This window comes from Tigriopus californicus, chromosome 2 (genome assembly GCF_007210705.1).
Source record: "Tigriopus californicus strain San Diego chromosome 2, Tcal_SD_v2.1, whole genome shotgun sequence".
Taxonomy (NCBI): Eukaryota; Metazoa; Arthropoda; class Copepoda; order Harpacticoida; family Harpacticidae; genus Tigriopus; species Tigriopus californicus.
Window position 1 is genome coordinate 11,222,586 of NC_081441.1, and position 23,523 is coordinate 11,246,108.

At 41.1% G+C, this 23,523-nt stretch overlaps 1 protein-coding gene across 1 annotated transcript; it reads left to right on the forward strand.

Annotated features, from left to right (window-relative positions):
- The first annotated feature begins 3,068 nt into the window (after positions 1-3,068).
- Positions 3,069-21,115, forward strand: LOC131893653 (uncharacterized). Its single transcript, XM_059243755.1, has 8 exons — positions 3,069-4,769; positions 10,005-10,191; positions 13,256-13,681; positions 13,751-13,976; positions 14,039-14,240; positions 14,498-14,746; positions 19,437-19,553; positions 20,849-21,115. The coding sequence occupies exons 1-8, from the start codon at positions 3,444-3,446 to the stop codon at positions 21,014-21,016; spliced, it is 2,901 nt and encodes a 966-aa protein (XP_059099738.1). The 5' UTR covers positions 3,069-3,443; the 3' UTR covers positions 21,017-21,115.
- The last annotated feature ends 2,408 nt before the right edge of the window (positions 21,116-23,523 follow it).

Below are 23,523 nucleotides of genomic sequence, written 5' to 3' on the forward strand. Positions count from 1 at the left end.
AAATGACAAAAAGGCAAAAAATGTCCTATACTTATGTGGAAAGTAGTGAGAAAAAGAGTCGAGAGAGTGGAAAAATGGCTAAACAAGAGAAATAATTTGATATTTTGTGTAAAAATTACTTTTCGACCAAAAAGGCCAAAAAAGCTAAAAGGTGTTTCAGCTTTTAACTTTTATTTTCGAGGTCTAGTAATCATGTTTATCCTCGTTATTAGGTAAAATTCGTCGGTAATTTGCAAACGTCTTTTTAGCTGCAAGAAAAGAACCAATGATATCAAGGCAAAGACAAAAACGACTGTGTCAATTTTACATCTAATGCGACTTTTAACAGATCTTTGGATAATAACTTGTCACCAATTACCTTTTTTGTTGCACCATCATTATCTTGCATACAATCTCCCTAAATCAAGTATAACTGTACCCAAAAGAACGCCAAACTTCAAATTTCCACTCTTTTTTACATTCTTTGTTGTCCCGATGGAATGTTTTCACATTTCGGAATTTCTTTCATTTCATTTTTTGTAACCTTTGGAGTATTGTCTGTTGACTGAGATCGCTAAAAATACTCATTTAAATCCTGAAGCAAAATGATAAATCAGTTGAAATTTCGCACATTTCTAGCCCTCAATTTGGTCAGTTGACTCTATAGGTCAGATCGTGCCTTGTCTTTTGACACACCAACAACTTTCACTCAACTCTACTACAAACACATTCATTCTTCTTAACAACATCAAGATTAAACGCTTTGACACGGTTCCACGAGCTTCTTTCATTCCCTTTGTTGATCTAGGAGCTAATTTGCTTGGATTTGCAAACACAGATCACCCTTCCAGTACATTCATTTTCATGCTCCAAAGAGTCGCCAAGATTTGATTTTAAGATATGTTCTTGTGTTCTATTCCTGTATTCTCTTGCTTCGTAAGGAGCAAATCACGTACACTATATTTATCACCTTTTCCTTCTTAAACTTGAAGGCACGAATTGTGTGCTTAATTGGCAATGTCTCAATTAACCAGGCATTGTGAGGTAAAATTTCACTTTTGGCCCTTTTCCTGGTAACAAGACCCACGATCTTTGAACAGTTGAGCATGATCAAACCGCAACATTGCAACATGTCCAACAAGCATAGAAGGAAAGCCGCAATATCCGGCATAAATTGGGGGACTGGACAACCGCGTTATGTAGATTCCAGTTCCCCCTGCTCCCTTAAATGTACATTTTTTGGCTTCTTTCAAGGGGAAGTTGAAACAAAACATCGTGTACAAGGGACACAAGAGCAGACCTTGAAATCAATCATGTCCTCGGGGAAACAATTTCCTCAAGTTTCCATCATTTCGGAGTGATTTTTAATGAAATCACTTCATTAGCATCAGGCCGCACGACTTGGGGCTGCCTGTTATGCTAACTCAACAAGGAACAGAGAGGTAGGAGCATGAAAGATCTTTGATGGTCGTTGACTGTCAATAAATTACATGCCGATCGTTCAAGGGTTTGTTTCCTTGGCTCAGCTCAAGGCAACTGAAAATACTAAACCACGTGAGATTATGACCACTGGTAATCGCATTTATACTTAATATGGCAAGCATGGACCAATATAGACACAATGTTGCCCCGACCATATTGTCTGGTGGGTCTGAGAGCAAATGTGTTCCTTTTTTGAACACTAGAACACCCTAGGCTGGTTTTCGAAAGGGCACCTTCATCTAATCCGTACATAAGAGCTGACCAATCTTACACTATTCTGAAAGGAGAGTTGTTCTTAAATCGAGTTAACTTGACAACTTGACAAGTCGGATCAATCAAGACTAGAGGCCAAATAACGTTTTTTTGTCGCAGATTGAAGGAATAAAATTGGTATTAAATTTGACATGATTGATGTGAGAATAGACCCTTGAGCGACGCCAAAATCAATATTCATACAATCAATCCTGATATTGACATTTGAGTATCACAAGTTTCGATGCCTTGCTACTTTACCGAATGATAACAAGCCCTTTCATGAAAATAGGTTTGAAGTAGATCAGTAGCATATTTGGTAACATAAATTCCTGAAGGGTTTGGTATCTTTTCACGTGGATGCAAAGATGTAAAATGAACTATTTTGCAGGAACAAAACGATTGAAGGGAGTTTTAGGATTCTAGACTGGTAGTTAAAAATTTACTCTCGAAGGGGAAGGTGTCTCAGCTGAGGCATTCCTTATCTTGATAAGTGGAAATGTTCAGAATGCTTGGTTAAAATGACTTCCTTTTTAGAGCCCTCGGAGGAACAAAAAAAAAGAACCATTGCAATTCCAAGAGACTTGCCCTTGAAAGTTAAGCTAATGTACATTTTTAGAGCATTCCAAAAATGTTTATTCACAAGCCATTATCGTCAAAATCAGTTCGTTTTCGGACATTTAATGTTCCAAATTGGAATTGACTAGAATCCTATTTGTCTCTGTCGAGGAAATGAAAACACTTCTTGATTAGAACAGACAGTCTACTAGAAAACTCCCTCATTCAAACCCCGCCCACCAAAGAAGTCCAGTCATTGGATTTCACTCTCGGAATAGATTGGAATGGCAATTAATGGCAGTTCTCTGTCCAAACACATGCTTTACATATACCAAATGAACTCAAAATGATGTCGAATTAATGGGCATTTACCATTAGAGTGTTTGATATGATAACCTAGCTTGATACAGTATCTATGATATTTGCTAGTGCTGGGGCGAGTCCTTTGACTTTTTGACTTTTTCCCGGACTCGGGCCCGGCAAAAGACTCGAGACTTCTACTAGATTCATAAGATAATAAAAAGACTCGACTTGATATTTTTTTTTTAGAAAAAGTGAATAATCTTTTTTTGACGAGTCCGGATTCGAGTCCTTTCTAAAAGTCGGCCAATTTGCCCAAAATCAAGAAAAAGTCTCGAGGGCACTCGGGCTCGAGTTCGGACTCGCCCCAGCACTAGTATCAACGCATAGAATGATCAAAATACTATTGACGGTTAAAGTTGAAGTATTTTTGAGGACTAAAATGTAATTGATAAACCTAATCACAATAGAATGTAGAACAGGTTTGTTTTTTATGTGTTTTGGAATAACGTTTAGGTTCACTCTTGAAACAAGGTAAATAGGGGTCATGAATCGTGCAGAAACATTTGATCCATGATTTGTCATGCTATGATTTGTCCATTGAATTTTTCATTCATTGTATTCCAAAAGCCCACACCTAAGTTTTGACGCAAGGTTGACGCATCTCTTCAACGTTGAGTAAGGAGGAGCACGGGTCCTTTCGCAAGCAATTTCGACGAGTTAAGAAGACCCAAACGGCGAAATAAGGAGCGTCGCCCCGGCTAAACTTCTTCTTCGAAGGGGAGGCAATTCAGTCGGTGCTTGACAATGACAGTGGACAGAAGTGAATGAGTAAGCTCTCAATCTGGAAGTGAACTTTGAAAACCAAAATCATGCATCATCATCAACAACACCGGATGGGCAGCTATTTCGACAATGACCTTGGGCTTCAACCGAAAAAGGGGATCCTAAATATGCCCAGCTCAACCCGTTCCCCACCAACACCTCCACCAACATCATCGATTCCGCCCAAACCCTCGTTCGTATCCGCCACCTTTAACCCCAAGCCAGTGCCTGTTTCCACCTTCCCATCCCCGCCTCAGTCCGTGGCCCACCACGCCCCTTCTCGCGGCACCCACCTCACGCCCAATCGAGTTCTCGGATCCCGACCACTCAATCACATGTCAGCATATGGAAGCGGCCATTTCAACCCTGACAAGCGAGAAATACAACGATTGCGGTATGAGCACGAGGATATGAGGCAAATTCACGCTTTAAACAAGCGATTGGCATCTCTGACCATAGCAGATATGTCACCCAAATTGGCAAGACAACGCATTCTCTTACTGTACGAGAAGGGCGATCATCGCGAGGCAGCAGCATTCATCAGACGGGTCTCTCAGGGCACATTTAGGCAAATCGTGAATGAGTTGCCAATCGATCGATTCTTAGAAGCCATGCCCGGGTCCATGCCAATCTTGGAAGCTATTTATGCCAAATTGTATCTCGTCTCCGCTAATGGAACCATGAGCATCTTGGTGGCCGGTAGATTGGATGATCGCTTCTCACCCGAGTGCGTGGTCTGGCAGATCGTTCGGTTCTTTGCCTGCAAAGACGATACCAACCCGCCCACTTCAGCCCCTGTCCGGATGGAAATGTGCGGGCCTTGGGTGTCCACTTGTAAACGCCTTCTATTGGTCCTGACCTCGGCCGAACCCAGAATCAAACGTGTGGTGGCTGAACGACGAAAGGCCCTGACTCGAGCCATCGAGGGCCTTGGGCAACATGGCATGGTTGGCACTTCGGACCAATCGATCCAAAGCCTTCATGACGCCCTTAGACTAGAATTCGAGAGGGTCCAGAAGAGCTACACGGAAGCCCTAGTCAAACTTGAGAACCTGGCCTCGACGGGAAAGAGTCCTTCCAAGGTTCCCCCCGTTGCCCAATCTCATCAGCGACAACTTTCACTCAAGATGGACGAGATCCAAGAGCGATTGATCAAGAATAAGAGCCTCTTGAATGTGATGGAACCCACCCTGGAGAATCATAGTTTGGAGGTGCTGCTTGGGATTCTGCAAAGGAGGATCGAATTGGACAAGGAAGTCATGTTCCAGTTTACGCAGTTAAGGAAGGACAAACGCCTGTTAACCTCATTGGGTTGTGGCCGAAACCCAAGCGTGGCTCCAGTTCTCATGAGATTCCAAAAAGGTTGCCAACAGGTAAGCAAGCTAAAGAAATGGCCCCACCTTCTTTTCTGATTGCTTTTGGACAGTTATTGGGATTTAAACTCGTGTCGGATAACATGATCCCCAAGTGATACCGAATCTCGTGGGTTGCGATCTAAAGCGCTCTGTAATAACTTATTGCACCTCCAGTCGTTCTGTTTAGTTCCACGAAGAAACTGTCCACCCTTTCGGTCAGTTATTGGTGCAAGAGTAGCAAGAATATTGAGTGATGACAAATATTTCCTCATCTAATACTCAAAAAGAAAACGTACAAAGGTATGTGGCATAGTTATGAAGCGCTTTAGTTAATAGTAACGGTGGTGCTCAGATCGGCTACTGCTTTGATTCTTATGTACAGTGAGTTTGAGTGATGGCATGATGTCAGGCCTGTGGTTAATCCATCAATGTCATCTAATGAAATGAGAGTGGGTGGAAGAAGAATTTGTTCGAATTCTCCTTACGCAACTTGGAGGATTTGGGGGAGACCACGAGGTCTACAAACCATTATCTGTTTCAAATGGTCAAGCGAATCAATCACAGCTGAACAACTGTCTTAACATGATGACATGAGTCAGATGGAGATTGAATTAATATCCTCAGGATGTCAATCGCTTGTACACAGATGAGCCAAGACATGTAGGTACATGTAAAGGACCTTGACATAATCGACCACAGGTTTCAAGTTCTTTTTTGACATTTTTATGTCAAATCACGTGGAGCTTGATTGGTTGATGGTTAAACCAAGGGAACCTAATGACGTACTCATTGGCGTCCTTATCATCCATCCATCCCAATCCTAAAAGTCATGATTAATTCCCAAGTTCAAAACGTCATGTAAGAGTTACGTAATTGAGAAATACATTTTGACAATACCAACTCCCTTTGTAACTCCGTTGACGATTAGCCCTTCTCCTTGGTCATCTTTATTGGGCAAAAGTTAAAGGCAGTATTTTTAACAGTTTTGAGCTTTACTTGGAGAATCTTCTATTTCATATTTTAAGCAATTCCTTTGAAATAGTTCACATTTCATTCTGCCTCCCTTCCCGCGAGCAATTGCCATTCTTAAACTAATTATTCGACAATTAATCTTAATTGCTGCATAACGATCGCGACTAGTAAAGTACCTTTTTTCTCCGAAGATGTCATCAGATGATAAAAAGGACGTTTTCATGGCAAAGCGATACAGTTTTTATTCATCTTTACCATGCACTTTAAAGCATGAATGATCTGGACAATCTCAGAATTGGTTTGCACAATACATTCACCGTAACATCTTTAGACTCCAAATTTATAACAAAGCTGAACCAATCCGACAGAACATGTAGATAAAGCAATGACCTCAGATATTGAGAATGACTATCAAATGAATCTGGAGGAGATATCAAGATTCTTTTGGATGTTAGGCTCGAGTAGTTTTGGGCTTGAGTCGATGTGCAATAATGCACAAGAGCCATGTTTTTTTACATTTGCTCCATTTTTTCGGCGACGAAAACGCGAGCTTCAAATTCATGATCAAGGCCATGTACAATAAAATACTGCCTTGCTGTGAATTTGTGCACGGAGGGGACCTTCACATAAAGGAGATTCGTCTCAGAATTTTCGCATTGTTACAGAAATTATAGCAATCTGCATTTCTCGCCGTTTCTGACTACCAAACTCATGAATACCGAAATTGCCTCCTTTCTACTCTGAATGATTTCAAAGAACCTCATACTAACCAGAATTCTCGTGGGCTTTTTATTCTCCCCAATTCCAGTAGCAAGCAAATGACTCTAAATATTGAACCGAAAAGAACGACTCGTCGTCAGGAGTGCCAATTTTCCAATGATGCAACAAAAATCTTTAAGGTGTTGGCATTTGATCGATGTACGAATTTAGGACCAAAATGCATTCAAATGATAAAACAGATTACAAGTTTTGTGGAGTAATGCTCTCAAATGGGAAAATATGAGTGGAATCCAAGTTGTTTGAATGGTTTCGAATAGACCCGTCAGAATGAATGTTCAAGGATTTTCTTTTCAACTGACTTGTCGTGATAATAAAGGGGTTTAGAGACCCGCAAGACTGTGCAAATAGACCAACAATGAATTTCGGAATGATCTGACACATTACAACCATAAAGCCTCCCGTTCACCTGGGCATAGAGGCAATCGACACCAGATTTTCTCATGCCGAGTTCATAGCAGACATCTCACCCATGAGGGATTCGTTCCAAACTGTCTCATGTGATTAATCTTGGAAAAGAGACCATAAACATCTTGTCCACAAAGATATTCTCGCTGGTGAAGGCAGACCTTGCGCACGTCTTGATTTGTCACAGCAGGGTGTGCAATTTCTTTCAGCACAACTCTTTCCGCCAGAATGACGTATTTGTTTTCGTCCGGAAATGGACCAAATTAATTCAATCAGACGCTTACAATGGAGCAAGCAAGAGACCATCATCAGTGCTCAAACAAACTCCAGATTGATGGAATGTATTGCTCGCCAATTTTTTTAGGGCTTGTCCATACGTTTATTTCGTCATTCAACGAAATATTGTAGATATCATTTTGTTCACTATATGCTTGAGAGTCTCGAAAAAGTAGTAAATGCATCAAGCTTGAGTCTCTGATGCACTGGATTTAATTATGAACGACAAAGTAGTAGATGAAGAGGATGATAAAGGCATAATTTTATCGGTCCTCAAAGTTTGTTATCAAAAGCATAACCGACAATGGTGAGGCATTGGTGGGTAAGATGACAATCTTTTCAAAAGAATTATTTATGATCATCCTCACAGAACAATACACTTAGGCCAACACACATGTTTCCAAACAAAAAGATGCCATTGAACGACAGCAAAAATAGATCGCTCCGGAGTTGAAATCGCTCTACCCACTGATAAAGCACATGAAGAAGGAGAAGCATTCGACGAGCATTCAATATCAAGTTCAAGATCAAAAGCACAGTTTATACATTCCACGTCAAATAGGCTTATCTCGATGGATCTCCTATGGCCCCTTGAAGGACGCCCTCCCCCACCTCATTTGAGAGAAATTGCAATCTCTAGGTATTGCTCGTAGTTAACTTCAGCGTCTTTATGGATACAAAGACATTCATTATACGTACCAACCAAGGTATGACCAATGTCATGTCACACTGGAGTCTAATTTGATGGTATTTTAATTGCCAAGGTGACTAAATATATAGTATGTCAGGGAATATTTCCTCTTGGAGCAATTCCATACATAACCACCATCAGCCAGCCAGCCATGCCTTCCTAATTTTAAGAATAGCGTTCATTATCACGGAATCAGGATGTAATTAGGTTTGAAATGGTTGCTCATCTTGCCCTCCAGGACACCTCAAGTACCATGCAATAGGGATATTTCAGATTCCAATAACGTCATTAATGAATGTTCTTCATCGCCTCCGTGGCACGCTTAAAAATAAAGCGGCTTTTGGTATCCGATTAGACCTGGTATGGGTCCTTGGAATGTAATTGCTTGCTCATTTTTGTGGCCCAATTGGCAATCAATTGAGTTGTTGTGTCGTTCCGAGCAACTTTGATTGGTTTCCAACAAACAAGTGCCCACATGTGAACCACTCGTTGGAGCCGGATCATCGACGCATCGGAAGCGTGCGGGGTTGTGACAGTGTCGGAAACTTGGGCTCCAAACTGATGGATAGGATTCAATTAAGATGTCAAACCATCATTCCAGAACATCCTTTAGTCTCTAATATAGCAGGTCGGACTATTCCTTGGCAGTGAAAAAATTGGAATCTCTCGTCAGATTGGTCGTCAGATTGAAAATCGATTATGTGCAAACTCAAACTTGTCATTAAGGTTTGCTTAACGGTCTCTTACGCTCGGGTCTTTTGATGCGATCTCTGTAATTAGAACTCGGAAAGTCATCGTCTACTGGCTCTATGAAGTTACTACCCACCAAAGGTGGCTTATTGGATACGAGTTGACTTAAGGAGACGTGAAAACTGTTCGTCATGAAAATAATAATCACTTTCGCTAATTCGATCAAGGGTTCTGAGGCGTACTTTTCAAGCCATGGATGATGTGATTGGCTTCTGATGAAGTGTGTCCAAGCTTGGAGGGCTTCTCAGGGAAATCTTCAATCTCCAATGACGAGTAACAGAACCATGCTTGGCCTGCCATTGGCGACTAGCTTCGCTCCAATAAATCTGTCGCGGTCTCTCAATGAGCGGGAATCTTACAAGAAGACAACCCTTGTCCTACAATCCAGAAACTGTCAGTGATCTCCAGAAGTTTTGGAATTGATCATGCCACGACAATCATGTGGTTTTGCCAAGGAGATCTGGGGTTGGAATAGGGGGGGGGAGGGAAATTGAGAGAAAATAAGAGTTCTTTTCGTCCCGAGAATATTGGCGATTTCATCGACCTCGACTTCGAGATTCGGCGTTTATGCAAGCATTCAGGTTTCCAGAAGCTTCAGCAAGCGAGCATTGGAGATGATCACAACCAGATTCCTGATTGATCACTTGGTGGTTTTTCTAAGGGGAAATTTGTCAGAGTTATCCTTCAAACATTGACTTGAATCCACTCACCTTGGGCAGAAATTCAGACCACATTGATCTACGTACGTCATAAATGGGTGTAGCGCTTTGGATGGGTATTCATTAGACAAAAAGCTTGTAATTAAAGCGTCCAACTCCCAAAGACAGACAACTGGGATCACCGAGATCTCCAAAGACTAGGCAACTGTCAATTGTTTCATTTCGGTCAATTAAGCTCAATCCCGCAACTGTTGCCGAGTTCGATGGTTTCTATCAGTCATCAGTTGGTCGTATAGAGCGATAAGAGAGAAAGTACAATGTGTAGCCAAAAGTGAGCAAAAATGAACATCCAAGTCTTGGTTGTATTGCTAACAACTTAGCTCCCCAAGAGAAAGTTCTGGCCAAATGTGACTGAATTTTTGAATATGAATCACTCGCCCATTTCTCTTCAAAGTAAATTGAAACAAAAGAACCATTCGTCAAAGTTTCCGCTCCAACCGATGACTGTCCGCAAACCCTCCAACAACCCACATTAGTTGCATAATACACGTGTTTGGCGTCTGAGCATTGCCCTTTCTCCTCGGCTTCCTTTGCGTCGACCACTCACTTTTTCAATAGACCTGCACATATCCCCCTGGCAATCAGTTCCTCTTCGTTCTCTTTTGACTTAGGCCATCCATGTACCTCGTACCTAAAAAGATGCATTTTAAATGGTTTCAGGTATTGGATTTGATGCGCGAAGTGCATGAGGATGTCCGCAAGTGCCCGTCCGGCAATCCTATGGATGAGGAGGACTCGAACAGTGATTACTCGGGCTACCACTCGGACACGGACTCGGCCGTGATGATGTCGGGCAATTCTCCATTCATCTCCAAGGATGCTCGCTACAGCTTCCTTCAACGATCAGGTATGACGATCTGTAGGCTCTTGGCGTTTTTCCCTCAAACTTTATCTACGAACTCAGTACAATGGATATGTACGTCGTATGTACCTGGTTGAGCGACTCCCATCAGTGAAGGTTAAGTTGTCATTTTGAGCTGAGCTTCCAGTCTTAATGAGCGTGTATTCGAGGTGATTTGCTTCGTTCTTCATAAATCTTTTCTTCTCCACTCTTCTTGGCTGGAATCTCATTGGATCTACCTACCCCTGGCACTTGAAGATCTTGAGAACAAGCAACAACACCTTGTTACGGACACTTAGGAGGACACTGACTCGGCAGCATCTTGATCCCCGTTTCTTTCATGATACGCCACAACCATTAAACGCATAAATTGCGTCACCTCCGACATAAATTAAGTTGCCAATATTTCATTCTCGCAACACTTGTCAGTTCAAAGGTTGAACCAGATAGTTTGGATTGATTATGCATGAAGCGTTTGGTACCTTTTGTTAATGGCAAGTCTTCATTTGCATGGCTTGATGTCAGTTATACTAGTTGTAAGGCAAAGGCAACCAACGACCTTGTCTTGAAAGCCAGCCATTATTTCTAAGAGTGACCCTTAAAGGGGCAGACTCGCTTTTTCTAATGTCAGTTTGGAAGCGGCGAAGGCTTCTTCCGGATTTTATCGAGGAAACATCAATTTTCAGGTCCTGGAAATGGTGGTGCTGTCGGAATACATATTCTTAAGGGATCAATTTTCAAGCCTTTTTCAAGCGCCAGTTGTGGATTTGACGGGCTGCTGATTTATGATGATATAATTGGGTAATTTAGCGTAAAGAGCAGTTCCCAGTATGACAACATTCCGAGAACAGGCTCTGTTTCTTTTTTCAATCGATCTTGTTGCCTGGTTGGGGTGTAATTCATTTTCAAACTATGGAAACATCCTGAACTGAAAAGGATCCTCATAAGGGCACTCAATATTTCTTTATGACATCACATTCGTTGTCGACGTAGATCATCATACAGGGTTGCGCATTTGTATCTCAATATCATAAGATTCAGAGCAGACATTGATGTTACAACATTTCTCGCTTTTGACCTGATCTTTTTATTGTTTGAACCGGTTTTGAAATGGAGGAAAACATTAAGTTTCAAATTTTAAAGAAATATTCTTCATGCCTCTTGATAGCCCTGATTCCCACACAAAAAGTGACAAATTCCAGGATATTTTGCTCGTTCTGAAGTAATTAGGCAAGTATAGAGATTTAGACAATCTGGGTCCATGGATCAAGGAACGGAAAACATATTTTAAGACGCACAATAAAGTGTTTATATCACCCAACTCTGAACACAAAGTTGCCATGGATCCCGGTTTGAAAGACTTAAATGAGCATGTAACAAAATGAGAAGAACAGGCAAAAGTACTATTTTAGTTGAATCGTTTATTTGACCTTTTATTCAGAAGTAAATGTCGCTTCCAAACCACGTCCAGTCCTCGTTTTTGAATTGTGTCTATAAAGCATTAAGATTCTGGATCAAACTTTTAACGAGATTGAAAATCATTTCGCATTTCGTTGGTCCTTGTACCTCTATTTGTCGATTTTGATGGACTATTCATGTTCATGATGCTGATGGTTTATTCCAGTCGAAGTCAAATACTAGACCACAGTAGCTAATGATGATTATGTGGAGGAGGGTATGGAAGATCATTTTCAAAATGATGCTCGTTGAAGTCTTCGAGCATTTTGGAAGCGCATAAGTACTCGAACAATGTGCCTACTTGCGGAAATGAACTCGGATCCACACAAGTTGAGACGTTGCATTGCCAGTGGAAGTGACAGGGGATATAACAGCGTCGACAACAACAGAAGTTATGTACAGTACGTACGAGGAGGTTCTGGAATCCAGAGGATTAGGTAGATTATCACCTTCCCCCAAAGTGACGAATCCGTCTCCTCCCCGGATTACTCTCGCCATATGTGGGGAAATTCGTGCAAAACGACTTTTAAGTATCTTCCGACTCCTTTATCTCGATTGCTTTGGTTGTGCAAGATTTGGCAATGTTGGAATCATTTTGAGTTTGAGGTCCATTTCAAATGGACAAGTTATCAGTTGATTCAAACAAATGGGAAAGAAACTGGAAATGAGCGATTAATTATCCACTTTGTCAGGTTGGTAGGAATTTGGTGTGCCTTTTTAATCTCCGAAATGATTTTCCCCATCGAAAGCGGTAATGTCAGATAAATGGTGAAGGAATGCGCAGATACTAAATTAAACGATTTTGAGGCTGACGCCACGGAAAGTGTAGCTTGTAAGGATTTGGGTGGAGTGTAGGGCTGGTACACCATTTTTCAAGCAATAAGCATTATTTAAACACCCTGGCCTAAATTTACGGGGTCGGAAAACACTTGCGCACCATTTTTTTCTTTTGTCGTGAAACACCAAATTTGTTGACTGAACGAATTTGCATTGTCTACGCGGAAAATACAAAAACTATCTTTTTACGTAGCTGAATGGTGTTTCTCAAATCCATTCCTTAAACAGACAAAATCATGGCTGGTCTGTATATAGCCGTAGAAACAGTCTTCTTTTATTCAAGTGTGAAGAACTAATCAATATGAATTGGCACGAATCGGAGTTTGAAATTATGGCAATTCATCTCCTTTACTCCACCTTCAGATTTGCTCAGAATGTGAGGATGAGTCAGCACAATCAGTGGGGGTTGAGCACTTGTAAACCGCAAAGTCCGCCATGAAGTTATTTATACCCGCATGGGATGAATTGCTTGGAATGGATTTCAAGTGTTTAAAGCCGACAACCTTAAGCATGGATTGAGTTTGACAAGTCATTTGGGAGGATTGGCGCTAGAGCCAGCCAAATCAGATGTATGGAGTTAATTCCTGTGCACTATGAAAGAGGAGGAAGAATGCCTTTGTGTTCCTCCCACTTTGAATACCCAACAACTTTGATTGACCTTTCAATGTCCTCGTGACAGAGTGACATCGGGTACATTCATTGACTCATTCGTTGTTTATATAAAAAAGAACCGCCTCAAAGGTTTCTCATTTCAAGCCACCTTCTTATTCCTCAGTACGATCGGGAAGCAAGCACAATTTGCTGACGGCCATTTCAACCGAGAATTTACGCCCCATATCCGAGAGCACCCTGCAGTCCACACGCCCAGATGTATCATCCCATACTCCAACGAGGGTCAATGAGATTCACGCCTCTTCCTCCGGGATCAGTTCGAATTCCTCGTGCACGGCATCTCCACCGGATTCCGATTGCAACGAGGACATCATTATCTCTAATGGGAGCCAAAAATCCATCGTTTTCGTAGGGAGCGGAGGTTCGGCTTCGGTCATGAGCAGTGGCATCCCTGAATCCTCATTGACCAGCAGTGTTGCCAGTTCGGCTGGGGGTGTCTTCACTCGGTCCCAGAGGAGTCGCAAGTACAAAAAGGAATTCCATTTGGGCGGCCCAAACTCGCTCGGCATGGTCAAATCGGTTTCGATAGGTGGGTGACTGACTCCTTTTTGGCTTGATATGGTCTGACAGGTTCTCATGCTTTGATTGGTCTCTTCAGGTGACTTGAGTAGTCGGTGTGGGAAATGTGACCTGAACAACAATGGGCGTTTTCACGGCCTTAAATGCAATAATCGGGAATCCCCCAGCAGAGATCGGTCGTCGTCGTTGTTGGAGGAATCCATGGAATTGAAGCGACTTCGAACGGAAATGGCTGCCATGTCCAATGAACTCCGGGAGGCGAAGATTCTTATCAAAAGACTGGAAACCGACCACACTCTGGACAGGTGAGAAACTGTGTTATTTCACCACATTTGCAAATATTTTATTCTCCTTGCTTTATGACCAGATTTACGGATGTCCAGTCTGTGGTATCGGAGTCGATCGTTTACGACGTGCATAACGGAGATCGACGTCCAGCGGGGTTGGTGCGAAAATTCGGGGATCTCTACTCCATGGCCCGATTAGATACGTTGGACGATTTGGATAGCATCCCAGAATTGGTGGATGCCAATGAGCTTAAAAGCAAGCTGCTGTTCTCAGTGGTTGTGGTATGTTATGGTCGCAAGGCGGAAAAGCCCCTTCACAACTGCACAACGAATCGGGCTCATTCGAAAATATTTGAAATTGAGCGACTTGGTTTGGCGTTGTTCTAGGATGCAATTGCCGGCATATTTGTAGATCAGCCTAAAGTATCCAAAGGTCGAGAGGCCAGCAATGGACTCTGAGAACGTCAACATTGGCAAATTGCCATTTTTTGCAAGCCCATATTTGCAAATCACCTTGAATATTTTGAATTCGATTTCAGTTATCATTCCGGTCGGCAACCCAAACTTTAGAGAAAATGCGCGAGCAACTCCGGCGAATTCTTCAACTTCCGCCTACTTCCCCATCTGCTTCAAATCCGTCTCCCACCTCCACCAATATCACGTTCTTCCACCCGGGTTCCACCCACAACCAGAGAGCCAATCTATTGGCTGCTCGAGACATGGAGTCGTCCATCAATAACTATATGCGAAGAGCCAGCGAGTTCTTTGACTTAAACAAAAATATTGAGGTGAGTTCGCTCATGGACAGCTTGAGTTAAGGACTTGGGACGGAAAGCGAATATTTCGTTTCTCCTGACTATTGTTTGTCATCCAAAATTAACGCTAATTCGACCAAAAATCGTTGCCAATAAAGTTATCTTTATCAAGGTTGAGCTCTAAACTCAGTTTAGAGTACTAAGGAGACGCAACCGAAGTTATGAAGTGATGGCCACATGAAATTTGAATCTTCACTTCCCTTAGTTGGTTTCATAAGCTTTTGACAATAACACTTCAAAACAAGTCACTTTACAACTACTAAATGGTGTAAGAAGGATAGGCCTTTAGTTTCAATGATTTAAGTTTCTTGCTTCATTCATCTACCTTGAAAATGAACTCATAGCCTCGCCTGTCAAAGTAGGCCAATTTGAAGCCATCTATCTAGCAATCCGTGATTCGCTGTCTTCTAAAGCTGATTCATTAACGAGTGACGCACGAGTATTCACCATATAAGTTGATCAATCTATTGTTAGGACTTTGATATTTGTAGAATACGATCTGAGAATGCTGCCCCAAGTTTCGATTTTGTTTTGTCGTTCCGATTCTGCGGAAGCAGTTCTCATGATATGAAATGATGTTGCATGAATATTGCACTTCTCAGGCAAATCTCATTGGAAGTGACTCGGCCTCTTTGGTGAGGTTAATTGTAGTTGTTATTGTTACCTATTGAGGGAGGATTTCAGACCGGGAATGATGAACTTTATGTCCCTTGCTCGGTTAAGAATAGTAACAACCACACACCTGAGACTTCAAAGATCGACGCCAAGCAATAAAAAAAGCAAGAGGCTTCGTGATGTCTGGAAGCATGTCGTGGCAATACAAGTGAGGTCGCTCAAGCTCGCACCACCACCGTTTTGCATGCATAAGTGACGTTGGTTTTTCTAATCATCTATGAACTACCTAACCCTTCTTGTACAATGAAAACCGCAATCGTAGTTTTCATGCCTGTGAAATTAGTTGTCTAAGCTGCGATCAAATTGAGCGGATAAAGGCGCAATTGACCTTAGATTCGACATTTGGAAAAAGAAGCTTACCTTTGGTTTGATCCTAACTCCCGTTTGATTCCCATAGCAAACTTTCTTCCAATAAACCAAGGACGACGTCATCACTGGACAGAGACGGTAGGGTGGGGGAAACGTAACTTTTATACAGATGAACCGAATTGATTTTCCTTCACACATATATAATTTTAGTTAGCTCAGAAAGCGTGCGCCAATTTTGACCTCAATCGGATGTCTGCGTCAAAAGCAATGAGGTCCTGAAATTCAGTACGACGTGGGCAGAAAATGGTTTGCTTAGCACCCTTTGGGAGCGTAGGTTCGTATCCTACCGACTGCGCCATGTTGTATCCGGAAAGAAGGGAGAACACGAATTGAGGGAGACGTTTCCAATTTGCAAGTCAGAGAACAAGTGAGCTTTATTGGTCAGCTGAGGGACATGGAAAGTCGAAGAATGAGATGGAAGGTAGAGGTAAAGTACAGAGACATCGAGCGTTGACAATTCGAATAATGGACAATCCTACAATTGGTAAGATCTTACCAACGTGGTGCTAGCACACTCAATTTGCGCCCTCCCTGGTCCGAGCTGCAAATGCTCATAACTTTTGACACAGACGTTCGATTGATATTAAAACTGGCTAATGCTTTCTGAGGCTATAATTGAGTCAATTCATGTCAGGAGAATTGCATTTGTATGATTGGAATTGGTATTACTCATTTTCCCCCACCCCCGTCGCTGTCCAGTGGTGAAGTCATCCTTGGATAAACGGAGGTTTAGTTTTGGGTGATGGTCTGGTTGCACGTCCAATGGATGGGTAGTGTTCTTTCAGTTTCGTCATTAAGAACGTCGGAATTGGATGGAGGGGAGCCCAATCAAAAAGGATTGGCTCATTCTTCTTGTTTCAGCCATTCACGTAGTCGCACAATGCAAAGAGATGTGTTCGTTTTAATTCTGAAAATCTTAATGTTTTCTGCCTCTATTGCTGTGAGTTATTTAGGCCGATGCCTTATTTTGATTCCAAAGGTGTAGTCCATTACCAATTTTTGATTGACGAAAATGTGGCTCAACTCGATTGACGCCTGTTTAGTCCCATAATTTTTTTTAAACTCAAATATCTTTCGAGACATTCAAGAATGTTATGAATTGAGCTCCAACAGTGTTTTTGCAAGAGAACTTCGCTTTACTCCATGTACGTCCATGTTATCACGATTTTCTTCTACATGTACATCTTGGTTTGGTGCGGTTCACGTAGCCTCCTGTCAAAGCGTTTCCGATTCTTAATTGGGTTTTGGCTCACGTGCACTTTTCCATTGAGTTCTCATCTCAATTTCACTAACAAGATTATTTTATTGCGATTTCTTGGAATCGGTTTCTTGGGGTCCAATCAGTTTGATTCCGTTTTTTTTCTGGGTTGCAAATGTTGGAAATTGGAGTTTCTTCTCATGCTGCAAATGGTTTCATGACAAAAGACACTCTCGACCGTACTTTTCTTATCATGAACCTTGTTTTAATTAATTATTTCATTCTGAAGAAAAAGCTACCGCGATTCCCGAGTCAAATTGGACCAGCAGTTGTAAGCACGAACCAAAGAGATTATCTGAAACCCCATGGGGGAAAATTGAGTTTCCTTTTAGCTACATTTTTATACCCATTGAATGCCGACAAAGATCTCAGAAACTGGGAAGACATCTGACGAAGCTTTGTTTTGGACAACTATTACATACATTCTACTTTGTATGGAGATCCAAAATAGAATGCCTCAGCTAAATGTCACTGGGAAACTTATGTTAATACCTTGTAGGAGGCAAAATAGGGTACTGTATTTTCGTACATCATTCCTTAATTTTAGAGATAATTCCTGAAGAAGCCAAATTGAGAAAAAAAGACTGCTGGCTCAGTGTTGATATCCGGTGTCGGTGCTCGATTATCGCGATTATTTCTATATTAGCCCTTGACTTGTCTCAACTTTGACAATCTTGAAGATTCCCCATACCCTAATCAACATCTCATACATGCGCAATACCTCTGTGCTAAAAATGATTTTGGCAGTCGTTCCTCGCCACAAAATTGGTGTGGTAATTTTAGAACGTGACTTTATTCTTTGAATAGATGCTAAAAGTTAACAAAGAAGAGATGTTAAAGCATTTGTCCAGGGTTGGAAACGTAGCTGTGACCAATTTTGGATTCGATCTTGGTTTGATATGTGTCTGGAGACAAATCTTCGTCCGTCATCACGACGTTGACGATCTTATGTCTTCTTCCTTTTTCCGCTTCTCAAAAAAACGTAGCACAATTCAAAAGTGAACCCTGGCTAAAATGACGGGCGGAAAAAAAGTCCCTCCATTTTTAGTGTTGATTCCAGAAACTTGAAGTGAAGTTTTTTCGTGTTTGGTACCCATAAAACGGAATCACTGAGGATGACACCCTTGAATTTGAGGGCTAGCAGTGCAAGAAATGTTTATTCAGGACAAGAATCTGGTGAATGGCACACAATTTGCTAGACCTACAATTACAAGTCATGATAGGGCACTTTTGGTGGCGAATTCTTCCCGATTATTTTATGATCGCCATCCTCGACGGTGATTTTCAGCCATCTTCACAGGTTCCGTCCGTCCTAAACTGAATCAGCCTTGAACTCTCGTCCCGTACATTACCTATATCCTCAAAATGCACGCCACTCTTTAATTACCAAGTCCAATTTCAAAACAGTCCTAAAACAGCTCCCTTAAAACGGGATTCGACGATTTTAGAGCAGCAGCAAACCGCACAAACATGGTGTAACACTGAGTTTGAGTGAGTTGTACATGACCTTGAGTCTGTTGAATGGGATAAAAATGCCAAGCCAGGCAACAGATTGATATCTCGTGAGAAAACAATGAGCGTCCAGGAAAATTGTTCTAAGAGAAAGAGGACCAATAAATAATGGGAATGAGTCTTTGGAATCGTAGTATCTGGTGGGCGAGCCGAATCATTTCATTGTGATCATGGGTGTCCGACTGTTAAACTTGAGATAAAACGTCATCCAGCATGCGTCGAATTGATTAGAAAAACTATGCAGGATGACTCAAGGCTTGGTTGTTATTTCTTACTGATGAAACTTGATTCACTTGAGTGCATTTATCGATTTTTTTACATTGATTTCAGAGAGGACTTTATATGTTCAAAAACGAAGGCTTTTGATCGAGCTTGCATCTTAACTGAAGTCCAAAAGTCAAGGCAATCAATATGGTCTGATCCAATTGGACACTCTTGTTTCAATCAAAAAGCACAATCTTACGTTTCCAGTGGCAGGAAAGGAATCAAGAGAAATAATTCGGAAATATCGAAGTCATGATGACTGTTTTTGTCGATGACACCGTTTTTCGGCTGCTAATTCCAAGTCAACCTTGAGCGATCTCATTCAAGATGTTTCTTTTTTCAACAATGATCAACCAATAATTTGGCAAGGTCACTTCTTATTGGGAGCCTCTGCACAAATGAAGATGAAAGTCCGCGTACTAAATAACCCCCTCAACGCCCATAAATCACAAATGTGAAAGGAGGTAGCACCGTTGAGGGCGTGATGAGTCTTTAAAAAGCGCTCTAGGCTCGGCAGTTTTTGCTCATTAGCTAGACAAGCCTACTCGTCCTGGAAAATCTAAAGCGTCTGTTTTTTCTTGACAGGAAGTCACCACTCAATTATGGGCCACCCTGTACGATTACCCGTGCCTGAAGTCGTGTCAAGGACTGGCCAAATACGTGGAAAACTGCGTCAGGATCTCGTGGGGTCTAGTCAACCAGGTAAATTTGGCACATCTCATAATTGGTTTCCTTTTAATCAAATGAGTCCGTATGACGACCTTGCTATCTTACACGATCTTTTGACATGTTTAGACATAATGAAAACATAGAGGAGGAGCTTTGATGTAAAACGTTGAAAATGTTGACTTACGTACTCATTTTATAAAACCTGTTTCACTTTTTTTAAAGTACAATTTTCCAACACCTTGAAGATATCCTGATTTTGATTTTTGAAACATGTCTTGCAGCTCTATTACATAAAAACACTTTTCTTTCTTTGTTATCTGAACTTTATATATCTCAGAACCCATTGCTCAAGTATTTGACACAATGCAACCACAATTTCATAAAAGATCAGTTTTAAAGAAGATTTGTAGTATCAGTAACATTACTCAAATTTGAATGTGTCATGTCAATAGCAATATCAGCAAAGTGCAGTTCAAAAGGGAAGAAATATACCCCTAAAGCAACGGAATTTTCCAATGTCAATAAAGGCTCTGAGTGCATTTGTTAAATGGTAAAAACTAGAAATGCTCCAACATTCCACAGGAATACTTTCCAGGCTGCTAATAGGCTTACCACTGAACTGAGTCAAAAATACTCCACTTTAGATAGAACATCGGGAACAATTCTAAATTCCCTCTCAATCGCAAACGAGTAGTTATTCTGCACACTTTTGCTTGCTTGTTTAGTGGCGTAAGTGCAAAAGCGAAATCAACGCTTGGTTTGAACGTTATTAAAACTCACCAGACTTTGAATGCCTTTCTGTTCCGCAACCCATCTTCTGGTTGTGTTGAAAGTCATATTTGATTTTGTGTTTTAGTTTAAAAAATAATTGTTCTGTCATAAGTGATCCAACAACAAAAGTGAAATTGATGAGAGAATTTTTCAACCCAACCATAATGAACAATACGTTTTGAAAAAAAAGGTTCACACTCCTAGAACTTATAAGTCACCCCTTCGAATTTGTTTTACCCTGAAAAAATGCCAAATTTCAACCCTGCTTTGACTTAAATCCAAAAGTTGTGGTGTCACTGACATTTTTTTTTGCTGTACTTTGAACACATTTTCGTTTTTGCATCTGCTTGATATCGTCAAGATGTGCCAATTCACATCTACAGGCAATGCCCAGTTTTTAGTTTTCCGGCATCTCAATTGTTATGCTTCAGGGATAAGGACCAAAAGATATTGTAGCGAGCGGTTGAAGTCTTGAACACCTAAAAAAGAGCAACAACAATGTTGAGTTAACTAACACTAAACAGGCATTTTTTGCTACATTACTATCTCATTTCTAGATGCCTCAGTACGTGATTGAGTACGACTCCCGAAGCTTCCAATCTGACCTCCATGTCCGCTTCCACACAGCGTTGCCACATTCCGATCTAATCAAGACCTATTTATGGCCAGCCCTGCGCGAGGGCAAAAATGGACCCGTCGTTCATAAAGCCGTGGTCATAACCTAATCCCTGTGGATTTGCATTTATTCATCTAGTCTATGTACAATTATTGAAAGAGAGGTGTATTCCGTGTGCCTGATCTGTGGATTAAAACATGCTCGTCGATTTGTTCTCTATTAGGTTACATTGCTTGGTATACTCCAATGATTCAAATCTTGGCAGTCTGCAACCTCCTCAAATGGGATCTTGTCAAGAGCTATTTGTGTCAAAAACACGAGCATTGAGCCTCCTGCCAGAATTGAGTTCATTTGAGCGCCAATTTCACCGAGTCTGGGAAAATCCTAATGAGAATAGCGAACGTTAAAAGTTTTCAATGAAACGAGACAAAGGAGTCTCTGGGTTGCGCCATGTTTCCTAGAACATTGTACAATATAGCAGGATCTAGGACTTGTTTCTCTCAATTCTTGACATCAAAAAACTTCCATTTGGCATTTGGCCCACATCTTAACTACGCTTACAAAATCACTAGAACAGTATCTTTTTGAAGTGGGTTAGGTAGAGGGTAATGAGAACTACACTACCTCAACCGGGTAAGCTTTGGTGGGTAATTCCTCCAGGTGGGAATTAAAATCCAGCGAGTAACGCCACTTAATGCATTAATGATTGTTCGTCGGCCAAGGCGTCTGATCGTGATGAAGCACGTCCCCATATTTGAACAGATGCTACAACACCCAAGACAACTACCAGATATCATGCACACCCAAGAGGATCCCACGGATGTTTCTTGCCATCTGAAGTTCATCCCTGATATTGATTGAGTCGAGATTTGTTTCTCGAATTCGGTCCGAGTTTAGTGAAAAGGTATTACTTGAAAAGTTGCTGTTATAATTGCATGTTTCATTGTATTGTATTGCCACCATGACAATGGTCTCGAATGTTTGCACAAATTTAGAGAATCTTGAAATCTACTTGGAAACAAGTTAGACCATTACTCATGGTCACAATTTCGTACAAACTCGGATTTTAATTTTACCTCCACATCAATCAACCTTGACCACCTTTAAACATCCCTTTTGTAGACACGTGAGGGTCTGACCTATTTTGGTGGGATGACGGGTCCAATGAGTGGTGAGGTCTTCACGGATATTGTTTAAGTTTAGGGGCAAATAATTGAACTAGACGAAAAGGAATCTGGGTGGGGACACAAGGAGATAGATACTCATTTGTCGGTAATCACCTCTTTTGATAGAATTCAAACCTACTTACGTGTGCTCAAGTGTATATTGTTGCCTCCAATCGATTTTCAAGATCAAGTTCAAGACAATTTAGATGAGCCCTAAGATAACACTTCCTAATGACATTACTGGACGACCAGCTGAAATGAAAAAGGAATCCAGCGTTGCCCTCTGAAACATTGATGCGGGAACCCTAACAACAGCTCATTTCCAGTTCCAGAAACTCCAGAAGTTTGCTGTAGCCGAAGCGGGGCACTACAGTAATCAAATTAAATTAACCTATTAATATCAAAAAAGCAGAGGCAACTTAGTACAGACAGACGTGTTTCTCAATGCCAGGTCTTCCTTGTCGTCATCGCGTAATGCTTGTGATGCAGATTTAAGTAAATGATTTAAGTATGATTAAGGGCTCAAATGGAGATCTTTCAGACCTTCAAATATCGATCGTTAAGCAAGGCCATGAATCATTTGAGTGCTTTCTTTATCATGAGACCTTAACTCCTGAAATTTGGTACAAGTAGACAGATTGTTTTATATTGGCTTCGTTTGTGTGTCTTTTATCCGTTAGCATCTTTCAAGTCAGACTTGGACAAATTTTCAAGTAGCATTCCAGATCAACCCTCATTCAAGGATTAGCTCGGTCTGCCAACTCAAATTCGTTGGTAGACCAAATGTCATATAAAGATTGGAAGGTAATAAATAGACGAGGGATTTCATTCCCTGTAACGGTTATAAAAGTCCGTCGAAATCCAAACTAATTGTTGACTGTTTTGGTGATTACACCAAAGGTGTACATAATTGAGTAACTGTGTAAAGGTTGCCTAGTTTAATTCAAAGTTGGTCTGCCAATACTTTTACATTGCATTTCTTTCAAACATATTGATGCAATGCCAAATAGGGTTTCAACAATTCAAAGACATATTGATAGAAAATTAGTTCATTAGTTGCATAGCTAAGATTTTAGAATTGAAATAATCACCTCTTTGAGATGACACTTGGATTTTTGACATTTCTGCAACTGTTATGGTTCGTCCAATTGTTATCATTTAAACCTTATAAAAGAATTGGTTAACCAATAAGTTTGAATATCAAATTCTACTCCCTATTTTCTATTTGGGAAAGTCTGCAAAAAAGTGATTACCATTTGAGCTAAGCTAAGGAAAGGACTAAGGATTCCTGTAGTTTGTTGGTGAAATTTGTGCGAGGACTTATTGCACACCAGGTACGTAGGTGGCTGCATAGTTCAACCTTAAGTTCTTTAATAACGAACTCCAATAGGTTCGTTCTGTAAATTCTAATTTAATCTCTTGAAACCATAGCCTTGCATTTTGAGATATG

What these genes read in the sequence shown, in the direction of transcription:
- LOC131893653 (XM_059243755.1), top strand. Translation starts at nt 3,444, where the DNA reads ATGCATCATCATCAACAACACCGGATGGGCAGCTATTTCGACAATGAC. An exon ending in ACCGACCACACTCTGGACAG is followed by an intron (nt 13,977 to 14,038) that starts GTGAGAAACTGT and finishes CTTTATGACCAG; the next exon opens with ATTTACGGATGTCCAGTCTG. An exon ending in ACTTAAACAAAAATATTGAG is followed by an intron (nt 14,747 to 19,436) that starts GTGAGTTCGCTC and finishes TTTTCTTGACAG; the next exon opens with GAAGTCACCACTCAATTATG.